Source organism: Olea europaea, unplaced genomic scaffold, assembly GCF_002742605.1.
Source record: "Olea europaea var. sylvestris unplaced genomic scaffold, O_europaea_v1 scaffold592, whole genome shotgun sequence".
In the NCBI taxonomy this organism is placed as follows: domain Eukaryota; kingdom Viridiplantae; phylum Streptophyta; class Magnoliopsida; order Lamiales; family Oleaceae; genus Olea; species Olea europaea.
Genome location: NW_019264263.1, coordinates 161455 through 184185, shown reverse-complemented (window position 1 = coordinate 184185; position 22731 = coordinate 161455). Strand labels below are relative to the sequence as shown.

Here is a 22731-nt window from a genome sequence, read left to right as displayed (position 1 = left end):
AATCTTGCTTTCTTTCGTTCAACATTTCCTTTTGAATCTAATTTCCTTTTGAAAATCCACTTATTATCTACAACCTTAGTATCTGGAGGAAGTTCGAGAAGATCCCAAACTTTATTCCTTTCCATGGAATTCATTTCATCTTCCATGACAGCTATCCATTTATCTGCCTCAAGACTTGTCAATGCTTGGTTATAAGTTATAAGATCAACAATATGCTCAATATTAAAATCCCTCTCCAATAAATATGTAATATAATCATTGAGCAATGCAGATCTTTTTTCCCTTTGTGATCTCCTAACTTGTGGTTCAGGAACCGATTCAATCGTTGCTTGAGGAATTGGAGATTCTTCCTAGTTCCTTGGTTCTTCATTAACAACTTCAATTTGTTGAGAACCAACTCTTTCCTGTATGACAGGAACTAGAACAACAACTTGATTAGGTTCAACAAGAATTTTTCTCAACTTGGAACTCTCACTATTTCCGAAATCATTCTCCAGAAACTTAGTAGTAATGGACTCTACAATTCTAGTGCCGCGATTTGAACAGTAAAACTTATATCCTTTTGATCTATCCGGATACCCAATAAAGTAGCCAGGAGTTGATTTATGGTCTAATTTCTTTTCAAATGAATTATAAATCCTAACCTCAGCTGGACATCCCCAAACTTTAAAGTGAGCCATACTTGGCTTACGTCCTGTCCATAATTCAAAAGGTTTCTTTGTAATAGCTTTACTTGGAACTTTGTTCAAAATATACACAGCTATTTTTAAGGCTTCACCCCACAAATATTCAGACAAATTTGTTCTATTCATCATACTTTTAACCATATCTTTTAGAGTTCGATTACGTCTTTCAAAAACATCATTCTGCTGAGGTGTTCCTGGCATGGTGTATTGGGGCACTATTCCACACTCTTGTAAAACTTTGTAAAATCACCCATATTTTAACCAGACTCGTCATATTTCCCATAGTACTCACCATCACGGTCAGACCTTACAACTTCGATACTTTTTCCACATTGTTTCTCTATTTCCATTTTGAAAATTTTGAATTTCTCAAGTGCATGTGATTTATCGTTAATCAAGTAAACATATCCATATCGTGAGAAATCATCAATGAAAGTTATGAAATATTTATTCCCACATATAGTGGAAGGCAAAGGTACACTGATATCAGTGTGAATTAAGTCCAAAATTCCATTACTCCAAGTCGAACCCTTTCTCGTAGACTTAGTTAACTTTCCTCTTATACAATCTATCCATGTGTCAAAATCGGAGAAGTTTAAGGAGGGAAGTATCTCATCTTTTATTAATATTTCCATTCTGTCCTTAAAAATATGACCCAAACGCTTATGCCACAACTTAGAGGATGATTCACGAATTAAAGTCATTTTCTTTGATACATTGGTAACACATGAGACATCACCAAAAGAAGTCAAAGATAATTTATATAAACCATCACATAAAATGTCATTCCCAATCAAACGAGAATCATTAAATAACTTAACTATTCCATTACCAAAATTAAATGTAAAACTACAAGCATCAAGTTTCGGTATAGAAATTAAATCTCGTCTCATCTGCGGTACATAAATCGTATTTTCCAAAACAAGATAAAAATCAGACTCTAAAGTTAACTTCACTACTTCTGTGAATTCAACCTTCACTTGAAATCCATTTGTAACGCTCAAGCTTACTTCATTCTTACTTGGCCTCCGTTTGCTTATGAAACCCCGCAAGGAATTCGCAATATGAATACTAGCTTCCGAGTCTAACCACCAAGAATTCAAAGGCATATCTATTAAAGAAAACTTAAAACAAACTAAGGACAATGGAATACCTGGAGAACTCTTATTCTTTTCCAACCAAGTCTTGAACTTAAAACGGCCTTTCTGCCAGTGACCCTTCTTTTTACAGAACTTGCATTGATCATTTTTCTTTATCACTCCTTTGGGACCACTAAAATTTTTATTCTACTGATTTCGGTGGGACTTATTACACTTACGAAATTTAGGTTTATGATTATGAGAAGGTCCCTTATTCTATGATGGCTGAAAAGCTAATTGCACAGTTTCAACAGTTTCACGGCGCATCCTATACTCTTCTTGGGCACACACTGCTATGAGATCATTCAAATTCCATTTATCCCGTTGAGCATTGTAAGCAACCTTAAGTTGATTAAACTTGTTAGGAAGGCTATTCAAAACATGATAGACCAGGAAAGGCTCCGTAATGAGAATGTCAAGAGCCTTTAGCTTAGATAATATATTTATCATTTTCATGACATGCTCCCTAACACCACTTGTGCCATCATATCTTATGCTCATCAATTTATCCATCAGATCCCCAGTTTCGGTTTTATTAGCCTTAACAAATTTTTCTCCTATGGCATCCATAAAACTTTTGGCATTTTCATTATCAGGGATGACACCTAGAATGGAATCAGATATCGATCGCTTAATGATTTTCAAACAGAGTTTGTTAGCCCTTTCCCACTTTTCATGCTCGTCTACATATTAAACGGTATTCTTATCTGTGAGTTTTTCAACCTTTTTCTCCATTGCAAAATCCAAGCCCAAAGGACCAAGTGTTATTTCTACGTCTCGTTTCCATCTCACATAGTTATTCTCAATCAAAGTTTCAATAGCAGACAATCGATTCGAAAGAGATGAGACATTATAAACCGTGGAAATATAAAATTTCACACTCAATATTATCCAAACGTAATACATGCAATCAAATGGATAATATAATAACCAACTAATTAATATGAGCTATTAATTAGATAATCCGTAATTTAAACCGAAACATATGAATTTATTACGGTAAAAACCTAGGCACAACATCATAAAGTCACCTTTGGGTCGACAATACAACATGCTATAAGGTACTCTTAAAACACATCATGTAGCCAGTTAATAAAATTACATTGGTTTTTGAAATACCAACACCTTTGGGCAGAAGAAAATTTCTAGACCAAGGTAAGCTCGTTAATCACCTTATGTCATTTTTCAAAAATATTACATATAATAACATCTTTGGGCAAGATATTATATACAATAAATAAAAAATTGTTGGACAAAAATATATGTATTTTTATTGTAGAGAAAACCGAATAAATAATAATGAGTGTGCTACTTTGGCAGCTACCACCCATTTTTATTTCAAAATATTTCTCCCTCAGTGGAAAATAAGAATCGTCTCAAAGTCTATGAAAAATTCAATCACAGAACAATAATCACGTAACAAATCATAATCATTAATTGATGAAAGACAAGAAATCCATATGTGATTAATATTGAGAGACGAAATTGGCAACAAAATTTCAAAATGAAATTTAATGCATAAATAATATCAATACATAACATTTTAATGAAATAATGCAAAAGTCGTCAATTAATTTTATTATTTATTCAATATATGATTTTAATCGGGTCGAGTTCAAATAAAACTTTAATTTGGGTCAAAATTGAAATCTTAGGGTCAAATCTTTAAAGGTTCAAATTAAAAGTCCACTGGAAAAATTATATCTTACACTTATATTTAAAAATTAAAAAAAAACAGGTCCTTTGCTATTTAAAATTGCATGGCAAGTCCTTATTTTAGAAATTGCAATGTGACCCTATTCTCTTAATTGCATACAGGGGCCTCTAAACTCATAAATTGAAAGAAAGGCCCCCGTCTCCAATTGACTCTGCCCGTTTCCAAAAAAACCTTTTTTTCAATAAAAGGGTTTCAGCTCGCCCATACTAAAAACCCACAAAATGGCACTCAAATTCAACTGCCTCCCAAAAAGAAAAAAAGAAAAGAAAAAAGCATTGCAGGCCATCAAAATCAATTTCACAATTGCTCTACTGGGTTTTAACAAATATTGTCACATGGCTTCCTTGATTAAAAAATTGGATTCAACACTTATCCAATTTCATATGGTAGCCGCAAATAGTTAAACAAATGGAATTTATTCACAATTGGAAACTGAATCCATATGAACGAATTCATCAAACTGGCGACCGCAATTATGAATTGTATTCAACAGGAGTTTTTAAATTCAATGGGTAATTAGCAAAAAACGTCTCTATCGTTTGTATTCATTGCAAAAATGGTCCCTATCGTTTTGAACCTGCTATTTACACCCTTATTTCAAATATTTATTGCAGGATTGGTCCTTTCCGTCATATTCTGTTAAATCCATCCGTTAAATATGTGAAATTTGATGTAAAAGGTCCCTATTGTTTGCTGTAATTACGTAAATAGTTTCTATCATTTCAATTTTGACATTTGAATATTCAAATCGACATTTCTTTGCTAAAAGGTCTTTGCGGCCATTTTTTTTCATTATAACATTACAAAATGACTAATTATATTTAAATAACCAAATAGAAAATAGAAATAATATAAACAAATTGTATCTAAAGCTTCTAATTTTTTTTTTAAAAGTACAAACGAGTCTCATGAAAATAATTGAAACATTCTAATAAACACAAACATTTCATCTTCCCAATTAACCCACATACCCTACGCCCATCCCCTACACTCCACCACAACCACAAAATTAATTAAAGAGATAATTAACAGTATAATAAAAGTAAAAAAAGAATTAAAAATAGAAAAAAACAAAATGGTGTTTATTCCTCATCAAATATATATTTTTAATACTTTTAATTCTCTTTTTAATTATTTTGGTGATGGAGGATAGGCGTACGGGTAGGCGTAGGTGGGTTTTTTGGGACTATAAAATATTTTTTTATTAGAATGTTTTAAATTTGTTTATGTGAGATTTGTTTGTAATTTTTAAAAAATATTAGAAACTCTAGATACCATTTTTATATATTATTTATTTTTTCTATTTATTTATTTAAAGATGATGATAAATTAGACTATTTGCGCAATTATAGCAAACAATAGGGACCTTTTACATCAAATTACACATATTTAACGGAAGGATTTTACGGAATATGACGGAAATGACCAATTTTGCAAGAAAGGTTTGAAATGAGGGTGTAAATAGTAGGTTCAAAACGATAGGGACCATTTTCGCAATGAGTACAAACGATAGGGATGTTTTTTTTTGCTAATTATCCAAATTCAATACATAAATCTCTCCATCTTTGATAAAGAGTAGAACGAAAAAATGCACAACACGGGGACGGGAGTCCGATGCACAGTCGCCGACAAAAGGTGATTGCAGTGAGGCGACGGGAAGAAGGTCGCACAGGAGACCAAGTTTCAACCATGGGCAGGAGAGGGAACGGGTGTATGTAGATTCGATTTTAGGATTTATGGCCCTCAAGGTTGGGGTTCAACCTTTTTCTTTTTTTATCAACGGGACAAGCCAATAAAATATCTTGAGAGGAGATGAGACCTAGCCTTTATATAGGAAATAATTGACCTAGCCTTTCTTTCAATGATAAATTATAGGTTGATCTTTGAAAGAAAGTTATTCTGAGTCTTTCGATCTTGAAATCAAGTCTGTGTTTTCTTTATTTATATGGGAAAAATATTTGTTTTGTTTTATTGATTGAATTTGTTGTGTTGGAGTCTATTTACATCATCATCAACATATCCCTTTCACTTCACTACTAAACACAAAAACCAGCAAGTTACATTTGATTTTTATTTTATGCAACCGGTTTTTGATGTGAAACTAAGCCCTTGTTTGAGCCCTATTTTTTAATCAAAATATATTATTCAATAGTGATTTGATATCATTTCAATCACACATTCTTTAATAAAATAATATTATATACAAATCAAAAATATTTTCTTATTTTTTAACCACACATTTTTTATCAATAAACTATTTAAAAATTCTTCACAAAAATGGGGCTAATGATGATCAACTGACTTAAGTACATGGAACTACACAAACAATGTCAACAAAAGTCAAATCCTTTGCTTGTTGGGACTATAGTTTTGGTGAATACCAACAGAAGGAACAAAAGGAGAGAACGAAATAAAATCTTGGTTTGGTCTGAGCAATCCGCACACCGCGCGCGGAGGACCCTGTTGCTTTTTGCAACAGAATTTACACCAGCCCGTTCTCACACTCAAACCTCCAACGAAGAAGAAGAAGAATAAAAAAATGAACCCTACTCAGAAGATAAAGATGAGGAAGAAGAATCTTCTGAAGAAGAACCAGAACGAAAAGAAGAGGATGATGGAGGATCCTCTGAAGAAGGAGAAGTTGAAGGAAAAGAGCCAAAAACCCAAAACCCACAACCTAAATAACTACCAAGAAACGAAGAGGAAGATGGGTCGGATTCTGAACCCGAATCAGACTCCTCTCCTTCTCAATTCAAACTGCAGCCTATCTCTAAGCGGCCAGCCCCCTCTGCCAAACGTGCTCGACAAGGGGATTGCAATAATGAATATCAAAGGTATCGATTAATCAAGACCCATATTTTATTTTTTTTGCTGGATTATTTTTGGAAACTGGGTTTTCTTACTTTTTGATTTTTCGTTGATTTTGGGCGAGGTCTTGATCATGGCGGTGTTGGAGAACGCTGGGATTAGCGTAGAGACGTCATCGAATCAGGCCGACCCGAAGCGTTCCGTCCAGGAACGTGTCAACCCTAAAACACTCCACAAACTCTTTCAAATTCTAATCCTCTTAAAACATAAACCTGAAACAGCATTTTCAACCCCACAATAGATTTGATTCCATTATCCGAATAAAAGAAATGGTTCAGCAAAAACCTATCATTATCATTATTATTTTTTTTTGTATGTTGATAGGAAATCAATAAGCCGTGAAGCGATTCACAACGTTCTCTGTTTTTAGTTCGGATTATTTCCGCAAAAATTTGAACCCTTTTATAGCTTTCAGCGTTATTCAAAATGTAATGGTATGCTAATAACCCCAGATTGGCATTTAGCTTCTTTCAATCTACAAGGCTTCATTTAAATCTTATTCATTCGATTCCTACTTTTGAGTTGCTTCTGAGGTCACTCTGCCAGGTGGGCCTGCACGATTTGGCTAATTTGTCATAAGAATACATGAAAACAGATGGATTTTTCCCCAATAGCCCCGTTTTAAATTATACAATTTTGTCCTTTGTGAATGCCGGCAGATTTAGGACTGCCAAGGATTTTGATTTCACTAGCTGAGTTATATATTCAGAAAGAGGAGTTTGTTAGTTCTTTTGTATGCAACAATTTATTGAGCTTGTAATGTAAAAGAAATCAGGTTGATGAGGCACTTAGTTTTTTTCAAAGAGCATATTTTGAGATTACGAGGGTTCTGCCCAGATACATGTAGTTTAATATAATTATGAGGGGATTGTGCAAAGTGGCAAAGGTAGATAAGGCTTTTGAGTTTTTTGATATTATGAAGAGTTTTGATTGTTTGCCAGATCTTATTAAAGACAATACACTCATTAATGGGCTCTGTAGGGTTGGTAATGTGGATAGAGCACAGAAGCTATTGAGAGAAGTTCAATCACAAGGTGAATTTCATCCAGACATTGTGATATATACATCAATTATTTCTGGAACTGCAAATTGGGTAAGATGGAGGAGGCTGCTGATCTTTTTGATGAGATGAGTAATCGTGGGATTAGGCCGCACTTAATTACTTTCAATGTTCTTATTGATGGTTTTGGCAAAAAGGGAGAAATGGTTTGAGCATCAGAGATATATGAGAGGATGGTTGATGGTGGCTATCATCCTGATGTTTTCTCCTTCAACTCTCTCATTGATGGTCATTGTCAGCCGGTGGTTTAGAGAAAGGCTTGAAGCTGTGGGATGAAATGAATGAGAGGAAAGTGTCTCCAAATTTATTTACATTCTCTGTTCTCATTAATGCTTTGTGCAAGGAGAATAGACTAAATGAAGCTTGTGATTTATTAAGGCAGATGCAATGGAGGGAAGATATCATTCCCCAACCATTTATATACAATCCTGTAATTGATGGATTTTCTAAGGCTGGTAATGTAGACGAGGCAAATGCTATTGTCGCAGAAATGGAGGTGAAAGGATGCAGCCTTGATAAGCTGACATTCACCATCTTATTCTGGGGCATTGTATGAGAGGAAGAATGTCTGAAGCCACAAACATTTTTGATAAGATGTTGACACTGGGTTGCGTCCCAGATAGTATTGCCACAACCTCTTTAGTATCTTGCCCTATGTAGTATGGACACTCTAACTAGGTTAGACTATATAAATGAAGAATTTTAAAAAATTTAATGAACGTGTCGACGGCGTATCGTGTCGGTAATTTTTTGAAAAATCACAAGTTGACGTATTCGACACGTATCGTATTTGACACACGTGTCCATGTCGGTGCATCATAGATCTTACCTCAGAAAGGCAGGGATGACAAATGAAGCCTATAAAATAGAGCAACTTATATCAAATGATATGCAGTCAGGTTTATCAACTTCAGAGAGAAACAAACCATTCAGGAGTAACATGGATCTTACTCTGGCTGTTTAGTTGAAATGATTATCTTGCTTTGAGCTTAGCATTTGTGCAAGGCTACACCCGAACGCACTTCGGTCATAAACATTTCAGCATGTTCTATTTACTCACCAGTGGCAGTAAGTTCACTTCCTTGTTTTCTCTATCGAATTCATTGCTACTATCTTCCCATTCTTTCATTTTAAAGTAGATACTTTTATGTTTCACATTCTTATGGGTAGATAGATTTGTTGCTTTTGTCTTTCTTGTTTGATTATGCTTGTTGATGAATAAGTTATTGGCCATAATGCAATAGAATCAAAAGTTATCACACCCGGAAGTTGTATTGGAAGAAGTGGAAAAAAATTGCAGGGTGGAAGCTACTTAGTGTATTAGACAACTTGCTATGTGCTTGCTAAGCATCTAGAATGAGTAAATTTAGCTGAAGCACAGGCCGAGATGCCTGATCTTCAAACTTAGTTTTTGCGCATTAACGGATTGTATTTGAACGATAAGTTTATTAAGAGAAAGCAAAGGGAAGAAGTCATGATAGTAATAACTATGCTTATTCTTTGCTATTTTTATTTTTGTCTCACTGATGCATTAATCCAGGCTCATGCTTATGATCAAGAGATGTATTGGTCAGAACAATTCTGGATGATTTTTAACAACTTCGGAATATGAAAAGATTGCTCTGCTTTATAACAATTTGGATGTTCACTGCGGAACCTTGGTAACTTGATACCCTCGGTTTACCTTTTCTTTTCCCTTTTTTATCAATTTCTTTATGCAAGTTCTGTTGAAAAATATCCATTGCCAGTAATAATGACGATGCAATTTTATTTCCCTTTTTTGTGCTTCCATCCTTTCTGTGCAAATAGTGAAATAAAGTTGCATTTTGCATTAGGATTTGAATCCATATTGATAATATTTACAATATTCAGTTGATCTGTTTTAGCACTGTGTCTTTGGTAGTGAAGGAATGCATTATGTATGCCAAATGGTGTCTGAGAAGTTGTTTTGCTTCTATTTTTTCTACCTATGCTTTCTGGAGTAATACCAGGAAATCGTGGTAAATTCTGTTGATATAATTTGCAACTGTTATGGATCTCATGTTATGTGGAGCGTTCTGTACCTTTGTGAAGGAGAAACCTTAGGCTTGTCAGAGTTCCATAGCTCAAAACCATCAGTTCTGCTGGCAGAACGTTTGAATTTGAGGTCTTCTCCGCTGGATGGTCACAAATTGCAACATTATCAGAAATTTCCCGATCAATTAAAATTTCTCGTATCAGAGATGTTAAACCCTTCCAGGGTAGACATAGCAACTTTTGTAGTAAATCAATACAGCAGTTTGGTTCTGCAGGCATGTTTTCTGCCTTTTAAACTTCACATACTGATTTAGTATCTTCACTTGTAGTTCTTGGAAATAAAGACCGCAAGCTTTTGCATATGTGTTTGTTCAGGACAAATTTCTACTTATATAGTCAACCAGTTTCACATGCACATCTTTAATCTCTAAAGTAGGTGGATCTAGAAGTTTTTCTATATTTAATGATACATGTTTCTGATACGACAGTCATAAGCTGGCCATGTTGAAGGCTGCTTTCTTATATAAAATAAACAGAAAAAATGGTTCTGATGTTATGTTAATTGTGATACTTTGGCCCCCTGCTGTAGTCTAAATGATGATGAGTTAAATTTATTCAATGACAGACTGCTTTGAAATTATTAGCTGGACATGAACAGGAGTTACTCCATGTAATTCCAGTCCTCCTTGGTTTCAGTGTTAAAAGTGGCTCGGGTGGAACTTTATAAAGGCGAGTGAAGTAAAAAAAATTCTAAGTTTAGTGGAAGAAAATGCACAGTCATTTAATGGAGTCGAGATCAAATTTTTTCTGATTTCCTCCCTTGCTACATTTATTTCATTGATAGTACTGTTTTGAACAATCATTTCTTTCCGATGTTGATTTAAAGATTCCTTTAACTTGTACAATATTATTATATACTCTGATGCTTTTTTTATTTTTATTTTTATTATTATTATTATTATTTTTTTCTTCCCTGAGTTCAGTTGATGAAAGCAAAGTTGGAATTGACGCACCAAAATGAAAGTGTAATTTGTACGTAACTTGGGAACAAGTTTTGAACAAATTTAGAGTAGATATTTACCTGTTCAAACATTGAGCCCCCGTTTGACAACAATGAAAACACAGCTATGGCATGCATTAGCATCATAAAACCAGCAAATATGTGTGATTATGTAGAAGGAATGAAACAAAGTGTCACTCTGACCTTTGCTCTTTTCATTGGTCAAAGTATTTACCATTTTGTATTGCAAATAACAATTTTGTACACTCATAAATTAGCAAGATTTTGTTCCATTTATTTGGTGATACTCTTCTTTACACACTGTATTGATGGCTTCTGTGCTCTTAACTTTGTGAACCTCTTTGCAGTTCATCTTGGAAGTGGCTCCTGATACCTTGTACGATGAATTATTGACAAAAGTTTTCAGGGATTCTTTATTTAAGATGTCATCGCATCACACTGGGAACTTCGTTGTACAATCATTGGTTTCCCATGCAAGAAGTCACGATCATATATGTGCAGTGAACTTTTCTGTTTGTAGGATTCCTCGCTGTTATCGCTTTCTTTAACTATAGGGAACCATCTTATGTGATTTTTTTTCTTTCCATATTTTTGAGGAGGAGAATGTAGGTAAATAAGGCAATTAATCTTATGAATTCCTGGGTTTGGTTTTATCCAATTAACGTGCAACGCATGTTCGCCCCACTAGTTTACTAGAAAGAGCTAAAATGTCTTGTGCCAGACCAATGAGTACTCCAATGGTTGCTGGTTCTAAACAATATAGTTCAGCAAGTGACTCTATTTCCAATGTTCAGTAGTATTGTTCACTTGTGTGGGCACGCAACACTCCATTATGTGACCATCACTCGACCAGAGCTAGCATACTCTGCCAGTTCATGTAAAATCCCTTTGAAGAACATTGGCTTGTGGTGAAAAGGATACTACAATACTCGAGAAAAACTTCAGCTTATGGCCTGCATCTGAGAAAGTCTCCAATCTAGATTTATACAGCTACTGTGATGCAGATTATGCCTCAAATCCCTATCAACAAATAGCTATTGCATTTGTTTTGGAAGAAATCTAGTATCGTGGCACTCTCAAGTATCAAGATATGGTACCCAAGTGCTTGGCAAATGCAGGGCCCATTTGACATGACTTTTGAAAAGTCGTTTTGATATTCAAAAGTTGTTTTTGACCCTTTAGGACCGAAGTGGAGTACCATTGCTTGGCAAATGTAGGGTTCGTTTGACAAGACTTTTTAAGTAAAAACCTTTTGAGATTCAAAAGTTATTTGACTGATTATATGAAATCGCTTTTGCTAGTTAGAAATTTTTTTAGAGAAAGCTAATTCAATTTGATTTTCTCTAAAAAGACTTTCGAATTAGAAAATTCTTTTAAAAATTTATTTGTAAACAAAAATTACGGTATCTTCCTTCAAAAGCTCTTCTACAGGAAGCAAAGTAAAAGTAAAAAAACATGACCAACGGGGCTGTAGTTGTGGAACTTACATGGATTAGATCTGCATTGCGTGTGTTGGAAAGTCCTTTTGCATAAAACACCAATGGTATGGTGTGATAATTTAAGCACGGTCTTGTTGACAACCAACTCTGTTCTTCTTGCGAGAATAAAATACATCAAGTTACACTTTTATCTTGTGCGTAGAGCGGATCAAGCACCTAGCGAGCCCCTGAGGCCGTCCGTATTGGATCTGCTGGAAGCACTTTTTTTGTTGTTGACGAAAGATGAAAGTTTTATATTATATAGTTCATAATTCAATGGATTAACAAGTTTCTCCTAAGTATCAATTGGTTGAAGCTTTCACATTCAAATTGGACACCTTGGGTTCGAATATCCTTCAAATCACTTTATAGTGCTATATTTTTAATTCAACAATTTTAACTAAAACTAATACGAGAGTGGGGATTTGAACCTATTACCCTACTCTGGGATTATTGAAGCCTTGGCAATTATTGAATTTTTTGAATTGTGATAGTAAATCTAACAAAATAATTTATGTTCAAATTTAGTGGCTTAATGCAATTAATAAGATTCGAACCACTGATTGTAATTTTAAGCATACAATGCTTGGCCGCTATGTCACTTGCCCAATTTAGTAGAATTGTGAAAATATATGTTCATTTTTGGAAAAATAATATAACTTGTTATATTTAATTTTAATATATTATTGTGACCAACGATCAATCGGCTCGTGATCACTCCAAATTTTGGATTCGCCCCTACTTGTGCAAGAGAAAGTGCTTTAAGTCAAGGCCTAGTTTTCATTTGTCATGTGGCAGCTATAAATCATACAACAGACGTCTGTTTCCAATACACGATTACTAGCTTTGACAAACAAATTCAAAGTCGAAGATCAATCCAGTTTGAATTTGAGGGGATGTTGGATGAGTCAGTTACAAGAACCAATACTGAACTCTTTAATTAACCTACCTTTTTTTTCTTTAACCAAAGTAAAAAGGGTAAAATGGTAAGTTTGCATTTTTCTTATATTAAATAAATTTAAAAATAAAATAAAAATAAAAAATCATTATCTTCCATCCTTACCCTATCCCCAATCCTCACCCCTACCCTAACCCTAAAACCAAAACTCTGCAACCCTTTGTGGCCCACAATCGGTCGCCGTCGTTACCAAATCCACAAACACTATTAATTCTTTGATTTTGGGTAAATTTTGATTCTATGTGCTCAACAAGCATAATAGTGTTGAAATCTTGTACCGACGGAGCATTTATGTGACTAAAATGTGTTTCATTGAAGTTGATGAAATATCCTATTGATGTTTGATGCTGAGTTAAAATTCTTTTGCCAGAATGCAGGTAGAGATTTACTAGATCAGGCTATTTATTACTCATTATATGCCATACTGTGTTCAATTAATTTGCATGTTGCACAAATTCTTATTTGTTACTAGCAAAAGCAATATAGGTATGTAGTGGCATTGCCTATAATGATGATTACAAGAAATTTCACTTTTGATGATACAATTTTCTATAGTAAAAAGTCAATTTTTTGGTTGTTTCACCAAAAAGTTGTCATCATGATACTTTTGAAAACAAGAATTTTCATTCCTTAATTTTTTTTTCTCAAGTTTACGATGATAATAATCATCAGCTAGATTGGAAGATACGATTCAATTTAGTTTTTTTCTTTTAAACCTCGAGAGGCCATCTTGGGCCCAAAATATTTGGGGCCGATGTATAAGTTTAAAAAAAGGTGCTTTGCATATAAAACCCACATTTTCGTCTTTCTTTAATTTTTAATTGAAATATCAAAAAAATCTAATATCACATAAATGATCCATAGTTTTAATAGATTTAATGTGTTACTAGAGTGTCCATAATTTTTTTTATAAGACATAAAACTTTAAATACATCTCTTTTCAAAAATATTATAAAGTACTACGACTTTGAATTTCGAATGCAACATGTTCGCCCCACTAGTTTACTAGAAAGAGCTAAAATATCCTGTGCCAGACCTATGAGTACTCCAATGGTTGCTGGTTCTAAACACTATAGTTCAGCAAGTGACCCTACTTCCAATGCTCAGTAGTATTGTTCTCCAGTATGTGACCATCACTCGACCAGAGCTAGCATACTCTGCCAGTTTATGTAAAATCCCTTCGAAGAACATTGGCATGTGGTGAAAAGGATACTACGATACTCGAGAGAAACTTCAGCTTATGGCCTGCATCAAAGAAAGTCTCCAATCTAGATTTATACAGCTATCGTGATGCAGATTGGGCCTCAAATCTCAATCAACATCTAGCTATTGCATTTGTTTTGGAAGGAATATAGTATCGTTGCACTCAAAGTATCAAGATAAAGTATTGAAGTGCTTGGCAAATGTAAGGCTCGTTTGACATGACTTTTGAAAAGTCATTTTGAGGCTCAAAAGTTGTTTTTTTGACCCTTTAGGACCGAAGCGGAGTACCATTGCTTGGCAAATGTAGGATCCATTTGACAAGACTTTTGAAGTCAAAAACTTTAGAGATTCAAAAGTTGTTTTTGAATCCATTTGACTAATTTTATGAAATTGTTTTTGCTAGCTAGAAAAGCTTTTAGTGAAAGTTAATTCAATGTGACTTCCTCTAAAAACACTTTCGAATTAGAAATTTTTTTTAAAAATTTGTTTCTAAACAAATATTATGGTATCTTCTTTCAAAAACTCTTCTATAAGAAGCAAAAGTAAAAGTAAAAATCATGTCAAATGGGACCATAGTTGTGGAACTTTTATGGATCAGATCTTTATTGCGTGAGTTGGAAAGCCCCTTTGCATAAAACACCAGCAGTATAGTGTGATAATTTAAGCATGGTCTCGTTGACAACCAACCTAGTACTCCATGCGAGAACAAAACACATCAAGTTACACTTGTAATTTGTGCAAGAAAAAAGGGATTCAAGTCAAGACGTAGTTTTCATTTGTCATGTGGCAGCTACAAACTCTCTCTTTCTTTCCTCCTTTTTTTTTTGTTTGGGGGCTGTCTGATGAGAAGATTAGCTTAATGATCAGATGCACAGCTGAGTAACTCTCTGTTTCTTGAACGTTGGAAGGAATGGCGTAATGCAGTTGAGATGCTACTAATATGATAGATACAAAGAAAATAAGGAGTAGAATCTCCATGTTCTCCTCATCTTAAACACTAGCTTACTGAAGATGAAGTGGATGCAAAGGTAAGAGCAGAAGCATGGTGTCTCTGTAGTCCTTCGGAGCAAAGAAGCTAAAATATTATTTATTGTACTGTTCAATTTTATTTGATAATATCTCGAAAATGTAGCTGAGAATAGAAATGCCTTGATATCTACAGGAACGGATACTTTGCAAGGTTTTATAACTTCAATTCAAAGATTTGTTCGTATGTTGACTGAGTTCTGTCTTGCATACTTCCATACTGAAAATTGTTAACTCACATATTTCTTAGAATTTAAGATTTAGATTTCCTTGCAAGGGAAACTATTTTGCAATATTGATAGTACTCGAAATTGAAATTCAAGAGGGAAAATTTTGAAGATTTTAAATTACAAAGCAACTCGCATACTTAAATTACAAATGGAATGCAAAACATTTTTCTTCTATTATATGCCAATCAATATTAAAAGTACGATTTCCATAAGCGTATTAATGTGTGGATTAAAATTAAGTTTTATATATGCATACCTAACACGTGGTTCTTCATATTGAAAAGTTAAAAACCAACTAACAACATCTCTAATCTTGCGTAAATAGATCTAAATTTCATTTAGATCTTCAAAGTGGCCAAAAACCTCTCCAATAGAGAGATGCAAAAGAAACGCAAATTGTATTTTCTGACATAAAATATAAAAAAATATGTAATTTACATCTTTTTTTTTTTTTTTTTTTTTAAAACATCCACAAGAGCTAAAAAGTGAATTTAGATATTTCCATCTTAGCAAAATTCGAATTTAGATCCACATAGATGTAAATAAGAATGCAAAAGTGATTTTGGAGATACCAATTTACACTCAATTTTACAACCGTCGGAAAAGCTCTATTTTTTGGATCCTCCACCAACAATTCAAAGTTGCTTATTGCTGCAACAAAAATACATTTTTTAATAATCTGACCCCTCGAATTGGAACTGGTGGCTTGTTTTAAACCCGAAGAACTAGTCTTTCTATCTGCGGTGGTGCCTTACAGGCATCCGGAACAAGTTAGGGAAGAGCTTCTACATCTGGGATTTAGATCTACTAATAAGTACCATATTCTAGGTTCTACAATAAAAAATGAAGAAGCTACTCATAAATGTTATATCCAATTACACAAATGTCAATTTTATATCCCGATGAATCACAAAATAAGATGTGTCACAGAACATTTCATAAACAATAAATAAAAATCCTTCCCAATACCCTGATAATAACCAATAAGATAGTAAGGCACGAAGCTGATTCTAAAATTACTCATCCATTAAACCTAGAAATCAGGCCGCAAGATTCTTACCTTTGTCCCTATCAATTTGGGATCAAAGTTCAAAACCTATCCCATAATATAGCTATCCAAATGCAGAAAAAATAGCCCATGTACTCTGCATTTATATTCCCAGATAATTCAATTCTTTGAATTGATCAACACTCCTTCAAGACAGAGCGAACTCGTTTGGAGGGCGAAGGCAAACAGGCACCTCGTGCTCCTCTGGTCCAACACGATGTTTAGGCACTTTAACCTCAAGAATTGTTCCACTCTTGTCAAAATATGCTTCTAGCTTGGCATCATCAGGAATCCTAGTGGGAAGTGGGATTTCCCTTTTGAATTCTCCGGGCGGGCAGTGCTCTGGAGCTGGATCGGTAAGTTTGAAAGTTCTATCATTTCTTTGAACAAAGGGCATGCAGGCTGTGCTCACAGATGATATCTTAAGCACTCCATGTGTGAGATTGTTCCACCAATGGACTTTCACCCTTTCTGGATCAGCAAAAGGCAAGGTAATTAGTATCAAGTATCCTTCTTCATCCTCATAAATTGTTTTAGCCCCTGTAACAGGACCATAGACATTCCTCATCACCCCTGAAAACTCACTCATCCAAGAAGGTTCAATAGGATGAAGCTCAGCATTTTGATGGCAATCTGTATTGAGATCATTACTCAAGCAACAATCTTCATCATTTCCATGTGAGAAGAGGTCTTTCCTCTTCTTGTTTGATATGTCAATTCCATTGCCATTTACATGGTGAGTAGACAAATTCAAACCTGACCCATTTAGCAGTTTCTTTGCAGGGGGTTGTGCATTGCACTTTGGAGCGGGAAGTGGCCTTTCAAGCTCAAATTCTGTGTTAGGGAGGTTCCTCCATGAGCTAAAGTCTCTTGCTTCAGGTGGAACACAAAAACTTAAATCTCTACCAGTCAATTCAATCCACTTCTTCTGATCCTCCTCCTCAAGACCAGTAAGATTGGGTGATGGCACCAACTCAATCCCATGAACACATTGCGGGTTAGATAACCCACGGTAGTGTTTACGCTGCATTTTGTGAGACCGCACAAAACCCTTATCGGCACTAAAAGGAAATGTGCGTTCCCCTTGTCTTGAGTGCCCGTTCATATAGCTTCTCAATTGCATCTTCCCAAGTGCATTCTCTGGTCTCTCTTTGAAAACCCACATATACATATTCTCCATATCATGCTGCACAAGAAAGATATCAAGTTGGAGATCAGATTTATCGAAACCCGAAACCCCATTACTATCCCTCACCACATTGCACTTTGATTTCTCCTTCAAAACGGGCTTGAAGTAGAAATTAAAGAAGAACCAAGCACCCCAAACACTATCCAATCTCTTGGCACATTTTCGCCCAATTTTAGGCAAATCAAAAAGCTTATCAGATTCGTTCACTTGGTGTCCAAGGCCAACATCCAGCATATCAAAAGAATCATGGTTCCATAACTGCTGGGGAGGAGGACTCCGCTCTACTGATAAAGGGAGATTAATATCCGGTGGCCCTGGAAGAACAACTTGCCTATTCATCTCCCGATTGGATTCGTCATGAGAGCTAACATTTGAATCCATGGACAAGAACGTAGATGGATGATAATTGTCCATGCTTAAACCTGTCAACAAATCTTCTCCCATATCCAAATCCTTATCATCCAATAATTATCACAATTCGATATATATAATTCCAATAACCTATTATCCCTACCAAAATCAACAATCCCTCTACAGGGAAAAACTACAAAACAGCCATACCATAAAAATAGTCAAGCTTGAAACTCAAATTCATATGGTTTTGATACCCTATTGGAATTCCCCCAAAAATCAACAATTCCTTTACGAGAAACCCTATAAAACTACCATACCAAAAATATACTCAGGATTCAAACTCAAAATTGATATGGGTTTTGATAAGTTTTTTGTTTACAAGGTGGGCAGTGATATAAATCAACTTTTGTCGATCCAAATTGGAACAAGAAAGAAAAATTCAGTACAAGCAATTAAGGGCTAAAAAGAAAGAAAGGAAAAATACAAACACTGAAAAGCAAAAAAATTAATGCTACAATCAAAATAAAAGGATCTCAAAAAGAATAAGTTTTCTGTAAGGGTGGGGCTATGAAATCTGCAAAATAAACCTGTGAAGATCTTCGCAAGCAATTCTCCCCAATACGATACAACAGAGAAGCGAGCGAGAGGGGGAGAGAGAGAGAGTTAAGGGAAATAAATGGACGGATTCCGTTAAAGCGGCCGTCATTTTAGACGGATCTTGAAGGGCGTTACGAATGATGACTTTTAACAGTAACGATTTATGATAAGCGCTTTGTGGAGTGGAAAGAGGGACCACAGCTTGCCGATAAGTACATATAAATCTTCGATTCTTTCTTTCTTTATATATATATATATATATATATATATATAGACACACACATATACACACACGCACACACATATTTATAATCTCCTAAATATCGATGCTTAATTTATACTAAACATTGGTAATGTGACACATTACAATAGATGAGGAAAGATAATGATAAGTTTTAAAATTAATCACACCACCTATTGTAGTATGTCACCTAAGTTTAATGCTTAGTATAAACTAAGTATCGGTGTTTAAAAAATCAAATTCGTGTGTGTGTGTGTATATGTGTGTGTGTACGATCTTTTAAGTACGGGTACTTGGCTTATATTGAGTACCACTAACATGACAAACCATTTTAATTGGTGAATAAGTTAATCGGTAGATTCCATGTATTTAATGATTTACCAATTAAATGATGTACCATGTCACTGATACTTAAGAAATCATTCCTATATGTATATATATCGGCTTTTTTCATTCTTTCACCACAATTGTAAATTTGTTGCTTCAGTGGTTATTTTTTTTTATTATTATTTTTTTAAAATATAAGTCCCTGTTGGTTTTTCATTCTTTTTCCATTAAAATTAAAAATATGACAGTTATTCATCACATCAAGTCACGATATTTTAATTTCCATCTCTTGTGTGAAATCTGTAACGACTCTATTTTTTATTTTCATTTTTACAAAATTGTGAAATAAACGGGACCTAAATTTGCATTTTGCCTTGTCCTTTTTGTGTATCAAATCTTTATGTTTGAAGTCACTAATCACAATACATAAAAGTGGTGTCTTGTTGTCAGTACAACTTCAAGACATTGTTGTTGGAACTTTTGAATCACATTATTATTTGATTTATATCACCAAACCATTGATACTATAAAAAGAGTGATGTTTTTCATTTATTACAAATATAAACCTGCGCAAAGAAATATACGTAGTGAGTTATGTTATTAATGAAAGTCGAAAGTTGTTGATAACATGTAGATTGTTATATTTCAGTTCAATAGTACTTGAATTCAGTTATATCAAAAAGCTAATTTATCAAATAGTTTCCATATTGATGGATCATGTGAGAAAGGTGTTTGCTCGGTTCGATTCCAAAATGGTAGCATTGAGATTTGAAACCTATCCTTTCAACTCTAACCAATTGATTTTTATAGAAAGAGATTTTCATTATACACATTTAACATAACAAGGAAAAAAAAGTGCAAACTCGCTCTATTTTATGAACACAAATATTTTTGTGATAGTGTTGACCTCAGTTTCGATTGAACAACGTAGTTAATAGATTTTGGCTTCACTCTCATTCACGAATCAAGTTCCTAAAAATTTAGACATATGTTAGGTGCACTTGACCTCCTTCGATAGTGAAGGACGTGGTTGTGGGCACTTCGACAAACAATTCAGTCTACTATAGTGTATTTATATATTGAATGGACAATAAACATAACCACAAGAATGGTATGATAGCCGTTTGAAGAGAGGATACTACTAAACGAAGTTGCTATTGGAATTGTAATTTTGCATTTCCTTTGAATTACACCAAAGGTGTGTTTTTGTTGTAGAGGAAAACATGCAGTTACTATTAGATGGATAATACATGACCTCATCTTAAGATCGTTGTCGACCTCATTGGTTTCACCTTTGTTGTCCTAGGTCAAGGATGACATTAAATGATTCTGAAAAGTCGTCACCTTATTCCCTGGGCTTGCCATCTAAAAAGTTGATTAAGAGGTATCTGCTATATAGATGTCACATCATTTAATCGTACGAAAAATCTCTTGAATGATTGAAGGGAAAATACCTTGTGGGATTAAGGCTCATCGCTTTGGAAATGTGTTGCAACAAATCGTGGCACCTCGCCTCCGGTATGGAGGTTTGACCTCTATATATTACTTGAATTGGGGCGCTTTGGTCACTTCAACTACATTTGTTGATGAACTCAATTAGGTCAAGTAAAGTGACGGATTGCTGGTCTTCGATAAATTCTTGCTATTTTCTAACTAACTTCTATACTGTTAGCCTCCTAGGACGAGGCATAACAATAATCCCTCATGCTTGTGTGATAGATAATATATGAGAAGAGAGGTCTTACGAACTAACTCTGAAGTTCAACTTAACTAAGGTTATGTGGTAATTGATGTTCAATGATTGATAATCGTGATTGGAGAAGTTATGATGTTGTTTTTTGTAATCTACGAGGCGTGGCATTGTGTTGTAGTAGTACTCATTTCGAGATGTCAATGGGCAAAGTGTGAATAGTTGCATTGTTATGGCAAGAAGTAACAAGTTAGTCCCCTAAGTCCACGAATGTATATTTAATTATTTATATAAAGCATGATTTTTTATTTTTGTTGAGGCATGTGTGCTTAGCATGGGTAACAAAGTGAAGTTTATAGATGTAAGTATAACTGCGAAGTTCCAATTTGGGACGAGTCCTTCTTGCATGGATAATGTGTTGCCGTCGATGCTAAATCCCATTTCGCACATGGATAGGTCCTATATATATATATATATATATAGCTACAAAGATGGAATCCCATATATCAAAGATCAATCATTTCACTTAGGAGAAGTGAGTTGTAGAGGTGAAGTCCTGTGTTTCAAAGATGAAGCCTTTCACTTAGTAGAAACCTGGTTATAGATGTGAAGTCCCATGTTCTAGGGACGAAGCATTGCACCTCGGAGAAGTGTGGTTATAGAGGCAAAGTTCCATGTCTCTATTGTAAAATTAACATAATTTGTGAATTGAACTATCAATTATAAGCATGAATCAAATAAAATAAATATGAGAATAGAGTTAGGAAAGTTGGCCTAAGAGAGTCGCGATATCCGTTGTCCAAAAATCGTGTGACCTTCCCTTCGTGCAGGTATTTTTGACACTGCATTGCTCCAAGATAAAACACTTATAGCTCACACAATCAATTCTCCTTCTATAGGCACGACCACAAAGAGAAAAAGAACAAGCCCTTATCAATTGTCAAAATTGATAGAAGAAGATAAAATGACTAGAGTGTAGTATAAAAGTAGAGTAGTATTAAAAGACTAGAGAATATTTTGTATTTTTTATTTTGTGTGTGTCAAAGAATGTGAAATCTACCCCTTTTGTTAGCAGAAAAAATCAACCATCTCATAATAAAAATTAATCATATTCAACATAAGTTACAAATATAATAATGGGATTAAATTTTTGCATTGAATCAAAAATTAAAATAGAAACTGAAAAAATAAAAAAAATTATAACCGAAAACTTGGAAATTAAAATGAAAACTGAATTTTTAATTTTCAATTTTGAAAGTTCTATAATTTATTTCCAACAATCTCCCATAAGTTTTAAAACTTTACATATATAGTGGCAATGTTATACTGTGTAATAGATGCAGGTATCTTTTGAATTTGAATCTCACTTAGTAATAATAATTTCCAATTGAGGGAGCCATAATGGATTAAGCCTTGAATTAGATCCCTTTAACCAAATTTCAATTGCTCCACACAGAGTATCAATTTTGGCTCAGTTCATAGCGGGTAGCGTTGTTAATGGTCATGCGCTCTTATCTTGATTCTAGTAAGAGTTTTTAAGGAATAGCCCAATCCCATAATCACGGCCTCATGACAATTCTTACTTAGATAAGGCCTCCAAGGATGCGTGTAATCCACACTTCGCGAGAATTCGCGCCTCGATACTTATTTAGGGTAAACCCTCCCTAACATCACAATCATAGTACTATCACCATGGGGATGACCACAAATAACATAGTGCTATTATGAGTTATGCAGTGCGGGTTATTCCTACCACATTGAATCTTCTTCATGAGATCTCCAATCACAAAGGTTGGGTTACTCCTGGAGGTGACTCCTTTACGGGTTTAAGCCCATCCCCCTCGATGATTCATTAACACCCTTTTTGGGTAAAGCGTTGGTTA

General features: G+C 34.5%; 2 protein-coding genes and 1 pseudogene across 2 annotated transcripts; 2 read left to right on the top strand and 1 right to left on the bottom strand.

Annotated features, from left to right (window-relative positions):
• The first annotated feature begins 5861 nt into the window (after nt 1-5861).
• LOC111389457 (pumilio homolog 23-like) lies at nt 5862-11165 on the top strand. The gene is made up of 3 exons (XM_023014372.1): nt 5862-6376; nt 9011-9761; nt 10855-11165. The coding sequence occupies exons 2-3, from the start codon at nt 9516-9518 to the stop codon at nt 11053-11055; spliced, it is 447 nt and encodes a 148-aa protein (XP_022870140.1). The 5' UTR covers nt 5862-6376; nt 9011-9515; the 3' UTR covers nt 11056-11165.
• Nucleotides 6082-9848, top strand: LOC111389465 (annotated as a pseudogene).
• A 5069-nt stretch (nt 11166-16234) lies between the features above and the next one.
• On the bottom strand, nt 16235-18767 carry LOC111389460. The gene has a single exon (XM_023014378.1). It carries the CDS (start codon nt 18081-18083, stop codon nt 16599-16601), a length of 1485 nt encoding a protein of 494 aa, XP_022870146.1. The 5' UTR covers nt 18084-18767; the 3' UTR covers nt 16235-16598.
• Between the last annotated feature and the right edge of the window lie 3964 nt (nt 18768-22731).